This window comes from Xylona heveae, assembly GCF_001619985.1.
Source record: "Xylona heveae TC161 unplaced genomic scaffold L228scaffold_8, whole genome shotgun sequence".
Classification (NCBI taxonomy): domain Eukaryota; kingdom Fungi; phylum Ascomycota; class Xylonomycetes; order Xylonales; family Xylonaceae; genus Xylona; species Xylona heveae.
This window is the reverse complement of record NW_017264200.1, coordinates 1129293-1144641: the sequence shown is the minus strand read 5'-3', so window position 1 is coordinate 1144641 and position 15349 is coordinate 1129293. Positions and strand designations below refer to the sequence as shown.

The 15349-nt window shown below is 47.2% G+C and overlaps 3 protein-coding genes across 3 annotated transcripts; 2 read left to right on the top strand and 1 right to left on the bottom strand.

Annotated features, from left to right (window-relative positions):
* Nucleotides 1-209: 209 nt before the first annotated feature.
* L228DRAFT_269751 (Trs120-domain-containing protein) lies at nucleotides 210-5026 on the top strand (the record flags this gene model as incomplete). Its single annotated transcript, XM_018335313.1, has 3 exons — nucleotides 210-375; nucleotides 455-1476; nucleotides 1547-5026. The coding sequence occupies 3 exons, from the start codon at nucleotides 210-212 to the stop codon at nucleotides 5024-5026; spliced, it is 4668 nt and encodes a 1555-aa protein (XP_018186924.1).
* A 739-nt stretch (nucleotides 5027-5765) lies between these two features.
* L228DRAFT_262392 (hypothetical protein) lies at nucleotides 5766-8647 on the bottom strand. The gene is made up of 3 exons (XM_018334414.1): nucleotides 8344-8647; nucleotides 7293-8286; nucleotides 5766-7217 (listed from the first exon to the last, which is right to left on the bottom strand). The coding sequence occupies exons 2-3, from the start codon at nucleotides 8249-8251 to the stop codon at nucleotides 6185-6187; spliced, it is 1992 nt and encodes a 663-aa protein (XP_018186923.1). The 5' UTR covers nucleotides 8252-8286; nucleotides 8344-8647; the 3' UTR covers nucleotides 5766-6184.
* Nucleotides 8648-12556: 3909 nt separating this feature from the next.
* On the top strand, nucleotides 12557-13580 carry L228DRAFT_171231 (hypothetical protein). Its single transcript, XM_018329487.1, has one exon. The coding sequence runs from the start codon at nucleotides 12777-12779 to the stop codon at nucleotides 13386-13388; it is 612 nt and encodes a 203-aa protein (XP_018186922.1). The 5' UTR covers nucleotides 12557-12776; the 3' UTR covers nucleotides 13389-13580.
* The last annotated feature ends 1769 nt before the right edge of the window (nucleotides 13581-15349 follow it).

The window sequence follows — 15349 nt, the reverse complement described above, 5'->3', positions numbered from 1 at the left end:
ATTCTTTTTGTATCGTACCATATTTGCTCTTGTGTTTCCCCCTACCCGGAATGCTGGCCATGCCACCGCCATCCTAACCCAGCTCTGCAGGCGAGAATTCGTGCAAAAAGTGCTCGAGTCAACCAATTACCTTTTGTGCCAGTCGCAGAATAATGTACCTACCTGCGAAGAAATAAGCATTGAACTTTATTGCAAGCTCGCATGTCGCCATGACGCTAGATCCCTTGTCGCCCGTCGCCCCTGCGCGAGTGCGGGCCCTCTTATTGCCTATAGGGCGTATATCGCGGTCACGGTTTGCAAGCTTCGTTGAACGTCTTGCACCTCATAATGTAGTCCGACTTGGGGATGTTAGTCCGGATAACCGGCCAAATAGGAGTAAGAAACATCTGAAATGACCTCAAGCAAAACTTGGACGGCGCATTGGAAGAAGCTCGTACTGACTCAGTCTTTGCAGCCATGTTCTCGCCTTTAGCCTTTCCAACTGGCTCGGTCCTCTACGAAATTACTACTTCCATATCCCCGCCGTCATACAGTGCACTATCGCCTTTTGAGTTATTCCGGGAATCTTTGATGATCATCACGATTGCCGACAACCGGGAAATCAATTATAGCGGAAATGATGGGCAAATGGAAAATGGACCGGGACTGTCAACAATCCTGGAAGAGCTGGAGGAAATTCGAGCAAAATATCCCAAGGCCCTTGTCCATCAGGCACTCCTCTTTGATTATTCGGCTCCTCACGATGGCGCTTCTTTGCCGGAAGGAATACTTCCTGTTCCTCCTCCTGAGCTTTCGCGGACCACAACAATGAAAACCGTCATGTGCGATCTTACGTCTCTGCTCTTGGGTGAAATGACTACATTCGCCAAAGCCTTGCAAGATTTGCCAACGCTGGAATCCCCGGGTGACTCCCAAGCACTATGGAGCTCCACCGGGCTATCACGGCCCAGCTCTCAAATGTCAGAGAGCTCACGACCGGTTTCTCCGAGCGGTTCTACAGATCGAAATGCCTACCGCATGTCGATGCCAGCGAGCATTTCAACTTCTTCGGAACCCAGTGGTACGAGTGAAGGCCGTCCTCCATTGAATCCATCAAACTCCGCTCCCGCTCAGCCTCCCACCACTTTTGATGAGATTGCTGCTTCAGGTTTGCAACGCTCGAATTCAATCATGAATACGGTAAGCCGTTCCAGTGCCGGAACGGAAATGCGCGAACATAGTCGGGATCGGATATCTCTGCAGAAGTTTGGTACGAGTAATATGACTGAAAGGGCAAAAAACAAAGGCAGAGCGCGGATTGGCCTTGTTATAGGAACATTGTATCTCCACGCCGGTCGTTGGGGCGATGCTGTTCGAGAGCTTGTGGAGAACGCTTCAATAGCGAAGGCAAACAGTGATCATTTATGGCATGCCAAGGGCTTGGAGAACATCTTAGTGTGCCTACTTTTGTTCGCATGGGTAGGCATGGATTTTCAGGTATAGTCACCGCGGCACTGAAATTTCTCAAATGCAGACATGTTAATGGTCTGTTTCTGATTTTCATTAGATTCCGCAAATATGCTATCCCATAGCCGACAAGTCCTCGGCAAAATCTCCACATCATACGCCTTCGGGAAGCTCGACAGACTTGAACTCGGGGCGGAGAGGCCACGTGCCTAATCGTCTTGTCTCTCTACAAAATCTGACAGCTCTGCTCCCTGACCTCCTGAATAATACGATCAATCTTTACAATCGCGCCGCCAATTTTTCCGGGGAGGCGCTTCCTCAAACTGCTTTTTCAGAGGCGGTTATTCGATACTCGAAACTACTCACAGCAGTGCACCTTTCCAACGGCCACTTAGATGACGAGACCCTGCAGCATCTAATCACAAATGCACCGCTGTGTGACCCTCGCAGCATTACGATCCCGAGATCGGTCATCAGTCCCACACGAACAGAGATCGTGACTCTTCTTTTCCGAGCTATGCCCCCTCCATCGGCAAAGGGGAATCTCTCTGTCGTAGATCATGCGTTAATTCTGTCCGGCATTGCCTCTGTACTTGGATCATTGGGCTTGAGTAGGAAAAAGTCTCTTGTTGTCAAAGAAATGCTGCTGCTGCTCGTTCCAGCATTGGTGCAGGCCAGAAAGCTTGGTGCAGCTGAGGCAGGCGTCCACCCTGCAGCGGGTCTTGCTGCCTTGAGTGCTTTAAACACTGACTCGGACAGCCTAGCTGCCCTTGATTTTGGAGTTGACACCGCTGTCGGAATTCGGGAATTTCTCGCTGTCCTTGGTCATATATACGGAGTTGTTTCACCAATCGGTACCTCAGAAGACCGTAAGAGCTCTTTGCCAGGTGGCTCCGAGAATGTGAACCGAAACAGCCTATCCGGATCTAAGAACGACTCCAACGAAGAAATTATAGAGAGGATAATGCAGGACAATACTAGACGCATGTTTGGCAGCCACCCGCTAAAGATGAATATTCTCCGGACATGCATCAATCTGTGTGAGGCCTTGCCTGACTTTCAAGGGGTTCTTCAATTCACAACTGATCTTCTTCGGACCGCCGCGAGCGGCATTGCCGTCAGTCCGAATGACGAGGATTGGTACCCGGTCTTGATTAGGGAAGACCAGTTGCGATTGGCAGCGAACATTTCGCGCACCATTGGTGCAGCGCGAAAGTTGGGACTGCATGGTGTCGCCGCCGAGTATTGGGACGAATTCCTTGTTCGGGGTGTAAAGTTGGAAGACCCTCCGTTATGGAAAAGAGCAATACCTCACGCCAATAGCGAGCTAAAGGGCTTGGAGGAACATCAAAATGAAAAGAGCCCATTTATTTACAATCCATTTTCCAAAAAGGCCTCTTCGGCGCAATCAGATCGATTTTTGGTTGCGGGAGAGCCATCTCAATTTACAATTACCCTTCAGAACCCCAACGCCTTCGACCTCGAGATAGAGCACATGGAGATAGAGAGCGAAGGAGTTGAGCTAGATGCAGCTGTACACGGTCTTATTTTGGGCGCTTACACTACAGAGGACGTGCCAATTACCGCAATTCCGAGGGCATGCGGGCAGATGAAGGTTTCTGGCTGTGTAGTGAAGATAAAGGGATGCCGACGGAGAAGATTTCCAATCTTTCGGGAGACGTGGAGACCAGAGCATGATTTCAAGGTGAAGAGCATTGGTCTCGCCGCTTCCCGGCATAGGGTCCCTCGTCCCATGTCTACGGTTTCGGTCGGGTCAAAAATGAGACCCCCTCCTCCACCTCCTGGTCCGAAAATCGACACCCTCGACCTAAACGTCATCAAGTCGCAACCGGTCCTTGTCATCAGCGGGACCTCATTGCCGCAGTCATCTATTATGTTGTTGGAAGGTGAAGTCAAGACATTCACGGTAACGGTCGAAAACATCTCTCCGACTACGCCAGTTGACTTTCTCCTTATAACATTTCATGACTCCACTGAATCCTCGCTGAAGGCGGCCATCAGCAATAAGCATACGGCTGCATCGGAACTATTTGAATTGGAACGAATGTACACTCATCAACGGTCATTCCGATGGCGTCGAAAGTCGGACGAGGCTATATCCATCGAGCCTAAGCAAAAGGCAACATTTGAGATTGAGGTCTTGGGCAATCCGTCCTTGACGAGTGGGTTGGTGCAAGTTGACTACGCCTACCTGGGGGCTCCTCGCGCCGAGATAAAGGACAAATTCTATACAAGGCAGGTCACGGTCCCTGTCACCGTGACGGTGAATGCAAGCATCAATCTCCTTCGCGTGGATCTTCTGCCACTGTCGCAAGATATTGCTTGGGCAAAGGCGCATTCTCAACCTATGGTCAACGGCAGCTCCACACAAGATGAGCATTATATTGCAGATACTACCGTGCCATCTGCGACTTCAATCACCGATACCTGCTTCAAGTCCCTCCTCAACGGAACAAATAGCCCGTCCAAATCCAAGGAGCATTGTTTGCTCCAACTAGATTTACAAAATGCCTGGCCTCGTCCCCTCGCCGTCACTCTCAATGTTCTCGAGCCAAACACCGTCTCTGGGCCTGAGGCTGACGGGCTAACATCTCCACCATCTTCTCCTCCGCAACTACAGCAAGATGACGAACACTACTCCGTACAAGAAACCATTCAGCCGGGGCATATATCTCGCATTCTACTCCTCATACCCCGCATCTTCGTGCAAAACCCATACAAGCCAATTCCGGCCTTCAACCCGGCCACACGCCGCCAGTTCATTGTCAGCAGCAGCACGATTAGCCCCGACGTGGAACGCACACACCGCGCGGCCTTTTGGTATCGCGAGGAAATCCTCAAACGCATCCAAGGCACATGGCATGACGACGCCTGCAACCAGCAGGGCGAAGTCGACCTGCGCACGCTTCGCCTATCTCCACGAATGATTGAAGCCGTACGCGTAGAGGAGCTGGGCATTGAAATGTCTATATCAGGAACAGGTTCCTCCCAGACATTATCATCATCACCACCACCAAACGACCTCCAATCCACACATAACCATACCTCCTCCCCTTCTTCCTCCCCAACGTCTCCCTCCTCCTCATCAACGCCTGCTGCCGGCCCCACAGTCCATCAAACAGGTCACGCAACCTTCCTCGCCCCCGCCGAAACCTTTCTCATTCTCACCACCCGCCTGCACAACCGCACCGACTTGCCCATCCTCCCTCTCCTCCGTCTGCAGCCCAGTCTCGCCAACCAGCCTCTTCCCGTCGCACTCGACCTCTCCAAACGCTTCGCCTGGACGGGTCTTCTTCAGCGGCCCCTCCCTCTCTTGCAGCCCGGCGCTACGACCGAAGTTATCACCCACATATGTGCCCTTTGCAAGGGCACTTTCGAAATCGGCGCAACGGTTGAAGAGATTCGTCCCGCAGCCGCATCAGCCCCGCCGCCAACGCAGGCTGATCTCCTTGAAGACCCGCTCGTCGCGTATGCCGGGAAAGAGAGACGCGTGTGGCATGCGCGCGAGTCGTGCGTTTTAGTCGCGAGGGATTCTGCGAGGGATGCTTTGTCGGCTTAATGTATTCCTGGAAGTCGCTTTTTCCTCTTGCCGATGGTCGGGTTATTTTCCCTTCAATGAGGTTCTCGGCATGACGTTTCTTCGTCCGATGTTTTCTGGCCCGATGTTGACTAGTCCGATGTTGACTAGTCCGATGTTTACAAGTCCGATGACTACTTTTCACGGTCCAACAAGCAAATCGAGCTAAATGGATATACGCTCATTGATACGACCACCGACAGGCTGTATTGTCTTTAATATGTCCAGAAAGCAAAAGGCAATTGTATTTCACACAAAGGAAATAGAAGATGGTATGGTGGGATGCGTGTACTAGATAACGATGGATGAATGGTCTTTGACTACCTTATGTAGTTGTGTATTGAGTCTCATGTAACTGCTTAGTGTATATTGATTTGCATATTATATACCTCTTTTTTTCCTTTGCTTTTTTCGTATTCCATGCTTCTCACTAAAGTTTCTTTCTTTTCTCTCCCTTTTCTTATCTTATCATTTTCCTTTTTGTTTTCTTTGTCGAGTTTCTCGTGGTCCTGGAAACAAGAAAGTGCATTCCAAGGTAGCATAGCATAGCATGTATAATGTACAGTATACTAATATCACCATCGATCATCAAATATCCAGTTGGCAGGTAGTTCGACACAGCATAACCCGTGTAGCCCGTGTCGTCATGGCGTATGTAATTTTTTGTCCGCCTTGCGTCTCTTCCAGGCGTTAAGCGCGCTGTAGATATAAGACATGGAGCATGGTAGGTATATGTCGAATGTTCTCAGGAGCATCTATGGTGGTTAAATGACATGCAGTTAATAGGTTTCAAGAGTAATTTGATTCAAGAGTGAAATGGGGTGCGATTGTCATTCATGGAAAAATATCAAGAGAAGGAGAATTGATAAATAGCGAGAAATATAAACAGCTAATTTCCATCACTCGTAAATCATCCAACGTCCTATCTGATGCCGCTTGAGATGCAACAAAACTACCAACGCTTAGCAGGTCTTGCTCTATTGGTGGCGATGAAGACACTGACAGCCCAAAGGCTCGTCAAGCCAATCATATCTACATCCCAAAAAAAAGAAGAAGAAAAAAAAGGTAATAAGAATAAACATGGTATTGAAAATGAATGTCGGCATACAGTCCAAGTCACTGCAGGACTAGACTGTTGACCTAGAATTCAGTAATGTGCGGGGAGACCGTCTTATCCTTCAGCAGGCCATCATTTTCGAAAACGGCACTGGGACCAAGACTGTTCCGTCCAAGCCGGGGATGAGCGGGGTCGACGCCAGGCGGCATACCGAAGACGTCGCCCATCTGCGTCACAGGAACGACGTCGGTGCCGCCTGACCAGGTGCCCATACCGGCTTCTTCATATGCCATGCGTTGCAATTGAAGCTTCTCATCGAGAACCCATTGGAGATGTCGATGCAGACCAAATTCGTACCTGACCTGGATCCATGCGACGATCATCTCGAGGCACATGCTGGTTAGAATGATAATTGACCCGACAACCAAGATGATTGCAATGCCGAGCACGCTGAATGACGTATAGTCACCATTTTGGCGAGCCTTTTGGTTCCTGCACATTCTTTGGGAATTTTCGTCGTCGTATTGTTGCAAATACGCGCCAAATGGGAGCGTGGAGGAAGGACCAGATGCATATTCGACCGTCATGCGCTGAAGCTTTGCTAAGCTGGCGTTATACCAGCTCTGAACCTCATTGATCCATTGGTTGTTCGGTAGTGGACCTTGACTCTTTTGGTATAGAGATTCAGTGGCCTGAAGAGCTGCCGTGCCCAGCGGGTTGACCGAATAATACGTGGAAATATAGGTACCCGTAAGAGCGATACGTGAAGCAACAGAGGATTGTGCAGCGTTGAATCCAAGCCTATCAATGGCGGCATGCGCCGGCGTCAAGCCTGTCAACGGTGTGCATTCTCCATTGGTTGGATTGCAATATTGGTACTGGTCAACGCATCCGATGACATGGAGGTAAAAGTCTGTCAGGTAATACGTGTAATTCAGCTTCCCAACCACCTCCCAGCGCTCATCGTGCGCAGCATAGAACGGGTCATCTACCGGGCTTTGGTACGAAATGGAATTGGGTGTGAGAATATATATTGAAATGTCTCCGTCGGTGCGGTTTAGCTCCGGTACTGGGGTCCAGGAAGCTGCACTGTCGCCCACATTTGAAAACATTGAACTGGTTTGAAAATAATTAGCCTAAGCTTTACGAGAAGATTTTGAAACTATGGACGGGTTCGTTCAAGCAACTCACGTGAGTTCATATCCGAAACCATCTAATGGAGCATGGAGATTGTATTGGAACGTCCAGTTAGAGACTTGATTAACGGGGCCCATGTAAAGCCGCTCGAATTGGTCCCCGGCAACGCCAAAATTTGTATCGTTCTCAACCCGGTTGAACTCTTTGAAATGAAGCGGAGCGCAAGTGGTGCTTTTGCGGAATTCTACTCTGTCATACTCGGGAGCGTTTACACCAAGCACGTCGTGGGAATCAATCAAGCCAGTGTCCATCTGATAGGCAGCGGTATCTGAAAAGAAACACAAGCCAGATTCAAAGGGACAGGAAGCGTTAGCGTTCTCCTTCCAGGAAATCTCGCGCCGAGTGAATTGATTGCATTGCAGTGGATCTGGATTCGAACCGTAGCAGGCGCGAGCGTAGTTGGCAGCCGCAAGGGTCTCATTCAAGGCAATGGACTGCAATGCTAAGATTTGAGCTTCGGAGGATGTGTTCGAATCCAAGAACACAAAACCGCAGTGGGGGCTTCGTATTAGAGTTTCGTTGCCAGTGGATTTTGTCACCTCAGATGAAAAGACACCAGCGACAGCAAAGAGAGCCAAGTTCAACAAAGCAGCGAATGCCAAAGGAAGAGATCGCCAAACGGGAAAGCGTGCGCGTCGCCACCAAGGAAATATCATTCGGGCAAATTCATAAGCAGCCGCACCTGCTGTCCCAGTATTGCGAAGAATTGCTTGCTGCTGATGATGGTAACCATCCCGATCGCGCTGTCGAGCTCTGCATTGATGGATAATATACGCAAGAATGTTCCATGCCTGTCCACCTGCCATACTAACAAACAATGCGAGGAAGGCCGTGAGAAGTCCTCCATGGCTGACCTTGAGCGTGAGGGTGGATCCGAGGATGAGCCCATGAGACCAGTTGATCCATGGCCCAGTGTATACATATGGTTCGGTCGAGGTCGCTTGACTCTCCATTTTGCAGGATTGTGCCGTTTAATGATCGGAATTTGCTTGCTTCCTATTAGTCACATTTGCAGCCAGATACCGCTCCTTATAGACAGACGCACAATTTCCAGGCTCAGAGAAGATATTGAACATTCAAAATCGCAATTTCGGCAAACAGCGAACAGGGCGCGCTGAAAGGCCCTTCAGCTACTGCATCAACCCAGAAACCTTTGGCACTCGTCTGTAATTGAGCACCACGGATTTGGGCGGAGGCTTCGGGTATACGACTTTATTAATGGTTTGGACATTATCCAGTGCGGCTGAAACTCTAAATGGGTCCCAGTCGTACCTTTTTCGAGAAGAGCTGTTCCAGCCCCATATGCGGGTCCCATTCTCAGGCGCCTTATACCCTCTACTCTCTTCCCAATACTCGCACGAGGATAGGAGACAGGTCGAAATGGATGCGGCCGCCTTATCGTGGTGGCTGCCTTAGGGCAGACACCAATAGCAATATTCAAAAAATACATTAGGCTCTGCCGTGATGGAGAACTGAGACTCCCGAAAAAGAAACCATCGCCAACCTTGCAAAGAGCGGCGTCAGCTTGGTGAGACAACTTTCGACCGCTTAGCTATATCGAGCAAATCGAGGCGAGGGATGGGACCTACAGTACTATCACATCGCTCTCCCCCATGTCTGAACAGACATGGGGGATTGGCTCAGTGCAGCACCAAGAGCGCTTTGAGAGTCAATGTTGCCTCTCAAGGATCAGCCACAAATTATATAGCGAATAAGACGCGATGTCGCCAAGGCGGGAACCGGGCACCCCTGAATCTTGGAAAGATCCCCTCCCGGCCGGACCGACCTCCTGAGATTCAACTAGAAGCGACACTCAGGCTGAAATTAACTTTGAGAACGTTGCGATATAGCCTCATCCTCTTTAGAAAGAGCTCATTGACGGAATGGTATAGTAATAATTTTTACTATCGTTCGAAGACCATTCGAGAGAGCATTTCTGAATGATACGCGGGATTAGAGAGATTGCCAAGCTTTTGTAGTTTCCGAACCGATCTAGCTCTATGCAGTCAGCTAGGTAGTTGATCCCGTTGGTGGGGCCCGGGAATGATGTTGGGGGCCGTGGAGAGCAGTGCACGTGGGCGAAAGTGGATTGGAGCTCATTCGCCATCCTTGCCATTTATCTGTGCCCAGGTCAATTAAATTGCAGTGAAGATAATCAGCTTTACAACTAGCAGAGGAATTTTAAATATATTGAATCTGGGGAAAGGTCTTTTTTGTCATTGTTTATAGATGCTCATACGGTCTAAGCTGCCTTCGATATGCTAGTTAACATCACACGTGGGAGACACGACTGCGTAGGAAATGCGTTCGCGAAGCGGCAATAGTAGTAGTCTTATACGATAATACGATAATACGATAATACGATAAAAAAATAGAAATAATCAATTTATTCGTTTCGGATGCAATCCGAATCAAAGTAAAGTCTTCCTGTCATTTCCAAGGCAGTTCCTCCACAAGCAAGCGTGCTCGCAATGATTTTCCTCATACCCCAAAGCTAAATATCTCTTCGAGCTGACTCGGCAAGGTTATGCAATTATCTAGACCACTTGTACCAGAATAAAAGACTTCACTTCCCTGCAAATGTCCGCCTGTCGCGATGTCCTCCCTCTGTCAAATAATATAGAGGAAACTCGACGCTTCTAACGGCCAGTGCCGCTATTGAAACTTCAGGGACGGAGGCTAACACTTATTCACCTAGACGAGCCATTAGCCAAAAGCAGGCCTATAATGTGTGGACATATGGGACCCGACTTACACATGCGACACAATTGCATGGACAAGATTCTAAGTCGCAAGCTTGTGTACACTCTTCTAGGCATGTACCGTATTCATATTGGCATAAAGTAAATTCTTCTTGACACATTGTCTGGGCGGGGCTCGTTGTCTTGTGGGGCAGCGCTTGAATCGAATCGATGAACAACGGCAGGAGCATCCAGAGAAAGAAGTTGAGACGCATGATGAAGAGTCGCTCATGTGCCAACTGAAGAAGCGTGACAAGGGGGTCGCAAACCAGAAGAGCGGAGAGCGTCTTGATAGGATTTTAAATGACCAAGGACGTTATATTTGGGTGCCGCAGATGAAAAGATTTGAAAATTGGGTGTTGTTTTTGCAAAGACCGGCTTCCAAATAGGACGAAGTCCTTATTATTCAGGACGCTGGCCGGCAAATGAGAAGAACGGTTTGGTGGAATTCGTGATCGATCGAGAATTGTAAAACCACCCGTGGGAGATGAAAAAATAATTATACTGCGAGGATTTGTTCTTGCAAAGTCTGGCTTCGAGAATGAACAAGCTCTTCTTATATATAACGCTGGCCGGCATTTAATGGCCAAAGTAGCTTCTATTAAACCGACGTCATCTCCAATTGAGGCATCTACCCATCACGGAACCGCGCGGAAAGTTGTCATGGAAGTCCGTCGAATCAAACCTCAGAGATGGAGCGATCAATTGGAATGATTAGACGCGTCCAATAAATTCGAGACACGAATGTCAAGTTGAGCTGCTAAAATGTCTGCACTTGGATTTTCCGGAACCAAGCCGCATAAAATTAAGGACTTGAATCTCCCAATCAGCCAATTGTAGGCACTGGCAACTTATCCAACGAGTAACTTAAAACCTGGGTGGCGGAAAACCTGCGCGGAAAGAGTTATGATCGGATACCGATTTGAAAGTAACGATAGAAACAAATGCTTGATGACGTTAGAGCGCTTCTCGAAAAAGCAAATGACAGGTCAGACTCTAGGTATGAGAGCTGTTGACTGTTGAGGGTAGAAAGTGTTGTAAACGAACCAAACAAAACGATTTAGATGCTCAAACAAGCGACACACAGACAGTAACAACTTTCCCCCGCAGTTTCAGACCACGGAAAAGGACTTTGAGGAGCGAGAATGAAATGACGAAAGACAGAGTGCGCACCTTTAATCTTAATGGCTATCGTCCGTTTGGTTTCCCAGCTTAGGGGCTGTGTGACCCGCCTTTTATCACTGCTGGCCAGCATTACTGGCTAGCATAGATGAGGAAGGGAAAATCTCCACACCTTTTGTCTGAGAGTCAGACTTGCGGCTCGCCCGAAGCATTGCCATTCGTCTCATTGCAAGACACAGACGAGGTATCTGAGCGCGCTATACGTCAACCGGCAGTAGCAGGCAACGAGCTAGATATGAACACAAACGCGGTGGCTGTAGGGCTTCAGCCATTCAAGAAGTAAGCATGGCAAAACGTGCGAACAGGTGGTCATATGCGGCACAGCTTGATGCTATCAAAAGCAATTGAATCTTCACACGGACAATTGATATGTCATAAAAGAGGACACAGACAGCAACAAAAACAAAGCATTGTCGTCATAAAAGAAACATGTGATAGAAAGATATGCATCAATCAAAACAATTGAAAATAATGAAACCCCTGATCCTGAAAGATGACTCGTACATGTCAAGTGCTGCAGGGGTAAGGCTCATGCCTGACAGCATGGCAGCCGCGCTTAACGCGTAGAAGTCAATGGTTCGGTTAAGCGACTGGCGTTGTCTCAAGGCCGAGCGGACCAAACAACTGATGCCAAACACTTTTTCGCCATACTCTGTATACAGCACCCCTTTGGTTTTCCCCTATCTTTTATTTTATTTTATTATTTTTTCTATATCATTACGCTGTCTAGGTCGCGGTTGAACATTGGTCAGGTGTGGAATGTTACGTCGGTGAATAAGTTGACATAGTTCTTTGTATCTTCTGTATGCATCGTAATATGGCCTCCAATCTGCGTTAGGAAGGGCCCGAAGGGGTTCTCAACTAAGTATAGTTATGAATTACTCTGCGTAGCCCAACTGCCAATCAAGCTTCATCTCGATGTATTCAATCCGTTTTGCAACTTGCATAAAATTCGGATACACACAATAGAAACAAAATATACCGTATTATGCTCATCCAGATCCGGCGAAAGGCCAGTCACTATTCCACGTACGTCACTGAAGGCCTCAGAATGTAGCCTCTTTTTTCCCGCCATTCGCATATGCTATATGATATCAACGTTCAATTCCCAATGACATAATAAATTTCTCTGCCTTCTGTAGAAGTCATGAATGTACGCACCAGATCTCGCTACATATTAGCATGCGCCTACTTCAGCATTCAATGCTTTCCTTATCTGTTTTACCACCGCAACATTAACTGCTGTTGAGGCCACGTCAGCTATCAGCGCCAGTATATATTGCAGAGTAGCAGCAATCCTTTTGTTCCTCACTACCTAAAGAAGTCAATACTTATGCGGCTATGCCCCAATTTAAATTAGTTACAGCACAGAAACGGCAGCTACCTCTTCTGAAAAGTTCGATCATTTAGTCCATTTTGCCACGTACAAGTAGTTCTCATATATAACTTCTCCAAGAAAGTTTCCTTTTTGAGTACTTCGTATATCTTCTAAAATCTCTTCCGGGAAGAAAACCAGAATTACACAACTTACTCTTCAGATCCATTCAACGCTACCATGTCCTCTTCTCCAAAAGTTTTAAGCGCTGTACTCGAGGCCGCAAAAGCTATAGGCATTGCGTTCGCTAGCAGGAAATATGCAGTTGTAGGGGGCGCAGCTTGCCTACTACTGGGATCGCAACGTTGCACAGATGATGTTGATCTAGTTGTGCCTCAAGGCCAGACAGCTCAATTCCGAAACGTACTTCGAGTCCGAGAAGGCTTCACAGTTGAGCCACGAACAGCACACACATATTATCAAGCCGAAATGGACATTCCTATAAGAATCGAGATACTGACGCCACCTATTCTGTTTAAAGAAAATTTCGATTCAGAGACTCCGACTGTTTTTATCGACGGCGTGCAGATACTCAAGCCGGCACTGATATTAAACGCCAAATGCCGAAGTATCTTAGGCAGGGCCACAGACGAAAGGAAAGATGCGGATGCTCACGATATCAAGTTTTTGCTGAAGTATCTTGCCAAAAATGGAACAAGACCGCTTGCAGGTGAAGTCACAACAGCAACAAAAGACTTTTTCGAGTGGTTTACTGCCAGATATGGCAATCCACAGCTGTGGACTCAGGCGGGATATGGTGCTGAGAAAGGTTCCTTTGATGAGAGGGTGTGAGAAGCTTATCGGAGCCGTCTAGCTACACACATTCCTATAGCCGGAAAGGAGTTTGAGTTATCTAATGGTTCGTGGACGAGTACGGCCCGGAGGACTCGACAGAAGAGCCCAACGACCAAGCATACTTTGGCTGAGGCGATATGGCTTGTTCTAAATGCAAGAAGACGTTCTTCTCGAGAAACGCTTTGCATCGCCATTTGGACAAGTCCATGCCACCATACCGTCGCCATCAAATGTATTGAAAAATGGTTGCACTTTGACGCTGCGATATGAGCCCTATTACTTTGGGATTGTGTCGTCACATAATGGGGGATACCATTGGTCATGGACCATGATGGCAGATAAAGATAGAATTGGGCGTCTGTGGCGATGCTACCAAAGGTTCAAAGAAAGCTTTGGTTTAGTTCTACATGCTGCTCTTGAGCCTTTTCAGAAAAGGCACGACAGGAAAAACCAGCTCCTTTCTCATGATGAAGAATTGGGAACCCATAATTGGGTTGGAACATAGTGACAGGTTTCCCAGCTGTCTTCATCGAAATCAATGACAACAAGGCTGAACTTAGAAGGGGACCTAACGAAGACCACATTTTTCGAGCAGTGAAAATAGTACTGGTGGAACATGGAGACATAGGTTGATCATTATCTTTATGTACTAGAAAATATTGTTATTCATGGTCCAAACCCCCCTTTTCGTATAAAGTTACGTATACCTTTAAAGCGCCCTGTACATTTCAGTGCCAACTTTCACGCCTGCAACATTGCAGGTTTATCCAAATAGTATTGTTCATGCTCGACCAAGAACAATCTTCAAATTCCTGTCTTCCCTGTCTTCACAATATTGCAACATAAGTATAGGGATATTTTAAATAATTCCATTAAGACTACGATACTCCCAATTATTATCTAAAAACCTAAATTACCATTTAACAAAAGAGTATAAAAGGTCCTTTCAAGCAGCATGAGAAGAGACTGCCAATACTCGGGCAGATGAGAGTACATACGTAAACCAGGCAGTTTGATCCCCCATTAAGATGCCACTTGTAATGCAACAACAGCCTTAAAGAGTTCAAAATAATCTCCTCATAACTTTCACGAAAAAATATGTCCCTTTGTACAACAAAGTTATGGTCATGTCTTTCTCACGTGCCTCAACTTGAGCAAATCACAGCCAGACTGCCCTCGAAACCAACTGCTCTGAGCCTCTGGACTAGAACATCTCTTGTTTTGCCCACGTCCTCCAAAATACACATATTTAAATTAACGTCGGAACGCTGTAGGCTGTAGTATTACAATATGTCTTTAGCCTAGATGTAGCATAGATCAAGGTATTCCACTTCCATGAAGATCCAACATGCTGTGTATTTTCGCGTGGACCACGCTGCTGCAAGTGCATGGCATGCGTAAACTCGTAGGTTCCGCAGAATGGGTTTCATATGGACTTGGCTTCAAAGCTCAACGGTATAGAGAATAATTCGGTTGGTGTTTTTCGACATTTTTGTGTCTTTTTCTTAGCATTTTTCCCTTCTCTCCCCCCTCCCCACCCTACCTTCTGCCCATCTTTTTTTTTAGCATATCCGGTTTTATCCCATATTATATTTCATGTCACATGTATTGTATTATTCGACAATTGAATCGAAAATCACGATTTATTTACATGATACTATACTACCACAGGTCCACAAGTACAAACCAAACGAAAAAAAAAAAAAAAAAACACGGCTATTCTATTGCTGACGACCGGTATAAAATACCTTGGTGGCCTGCCACTTGCAACGTGACAACGTCGTCGACTCGTCTCTCCTCAGTCCTCACAATCCACTGTGAATTGTAATACTTCACCGAGTAACTGTATGACAGTATGTCAGCCAAATCCAATCTGATACATCACATTGCAATACTCATGTCATGTCATGTTCATAAGATACTTATCTTGACTATATAAAGACGAAAAAAAATAAAAA

Bases quoted from the DNA above. Each gene is read 5' to 3' on its own strand.
- L228DRAFT_262392 (XM_018334414.1), bottom strand. From the start codon at position 8,251: ATGGAGAGTCAAGCGACCTCGACCGAACCATATGTATACACTGGGCCA. The intron at 7,218-7,292 runs GTGAGTTGCTTG...TTTTCAAACCAG, and splicing joins GGTTTCGGATATGAACTCAC to TTCAATGTTTTCAAATGTGG.
- L228DRAFT_171231 (XM_018329487.1), top strand. From the start codon at position 12,777: ATGTCCTCTTCTCCAAAAGTTTTAAGCGCTGTACTCGAGGCCGCAAAA.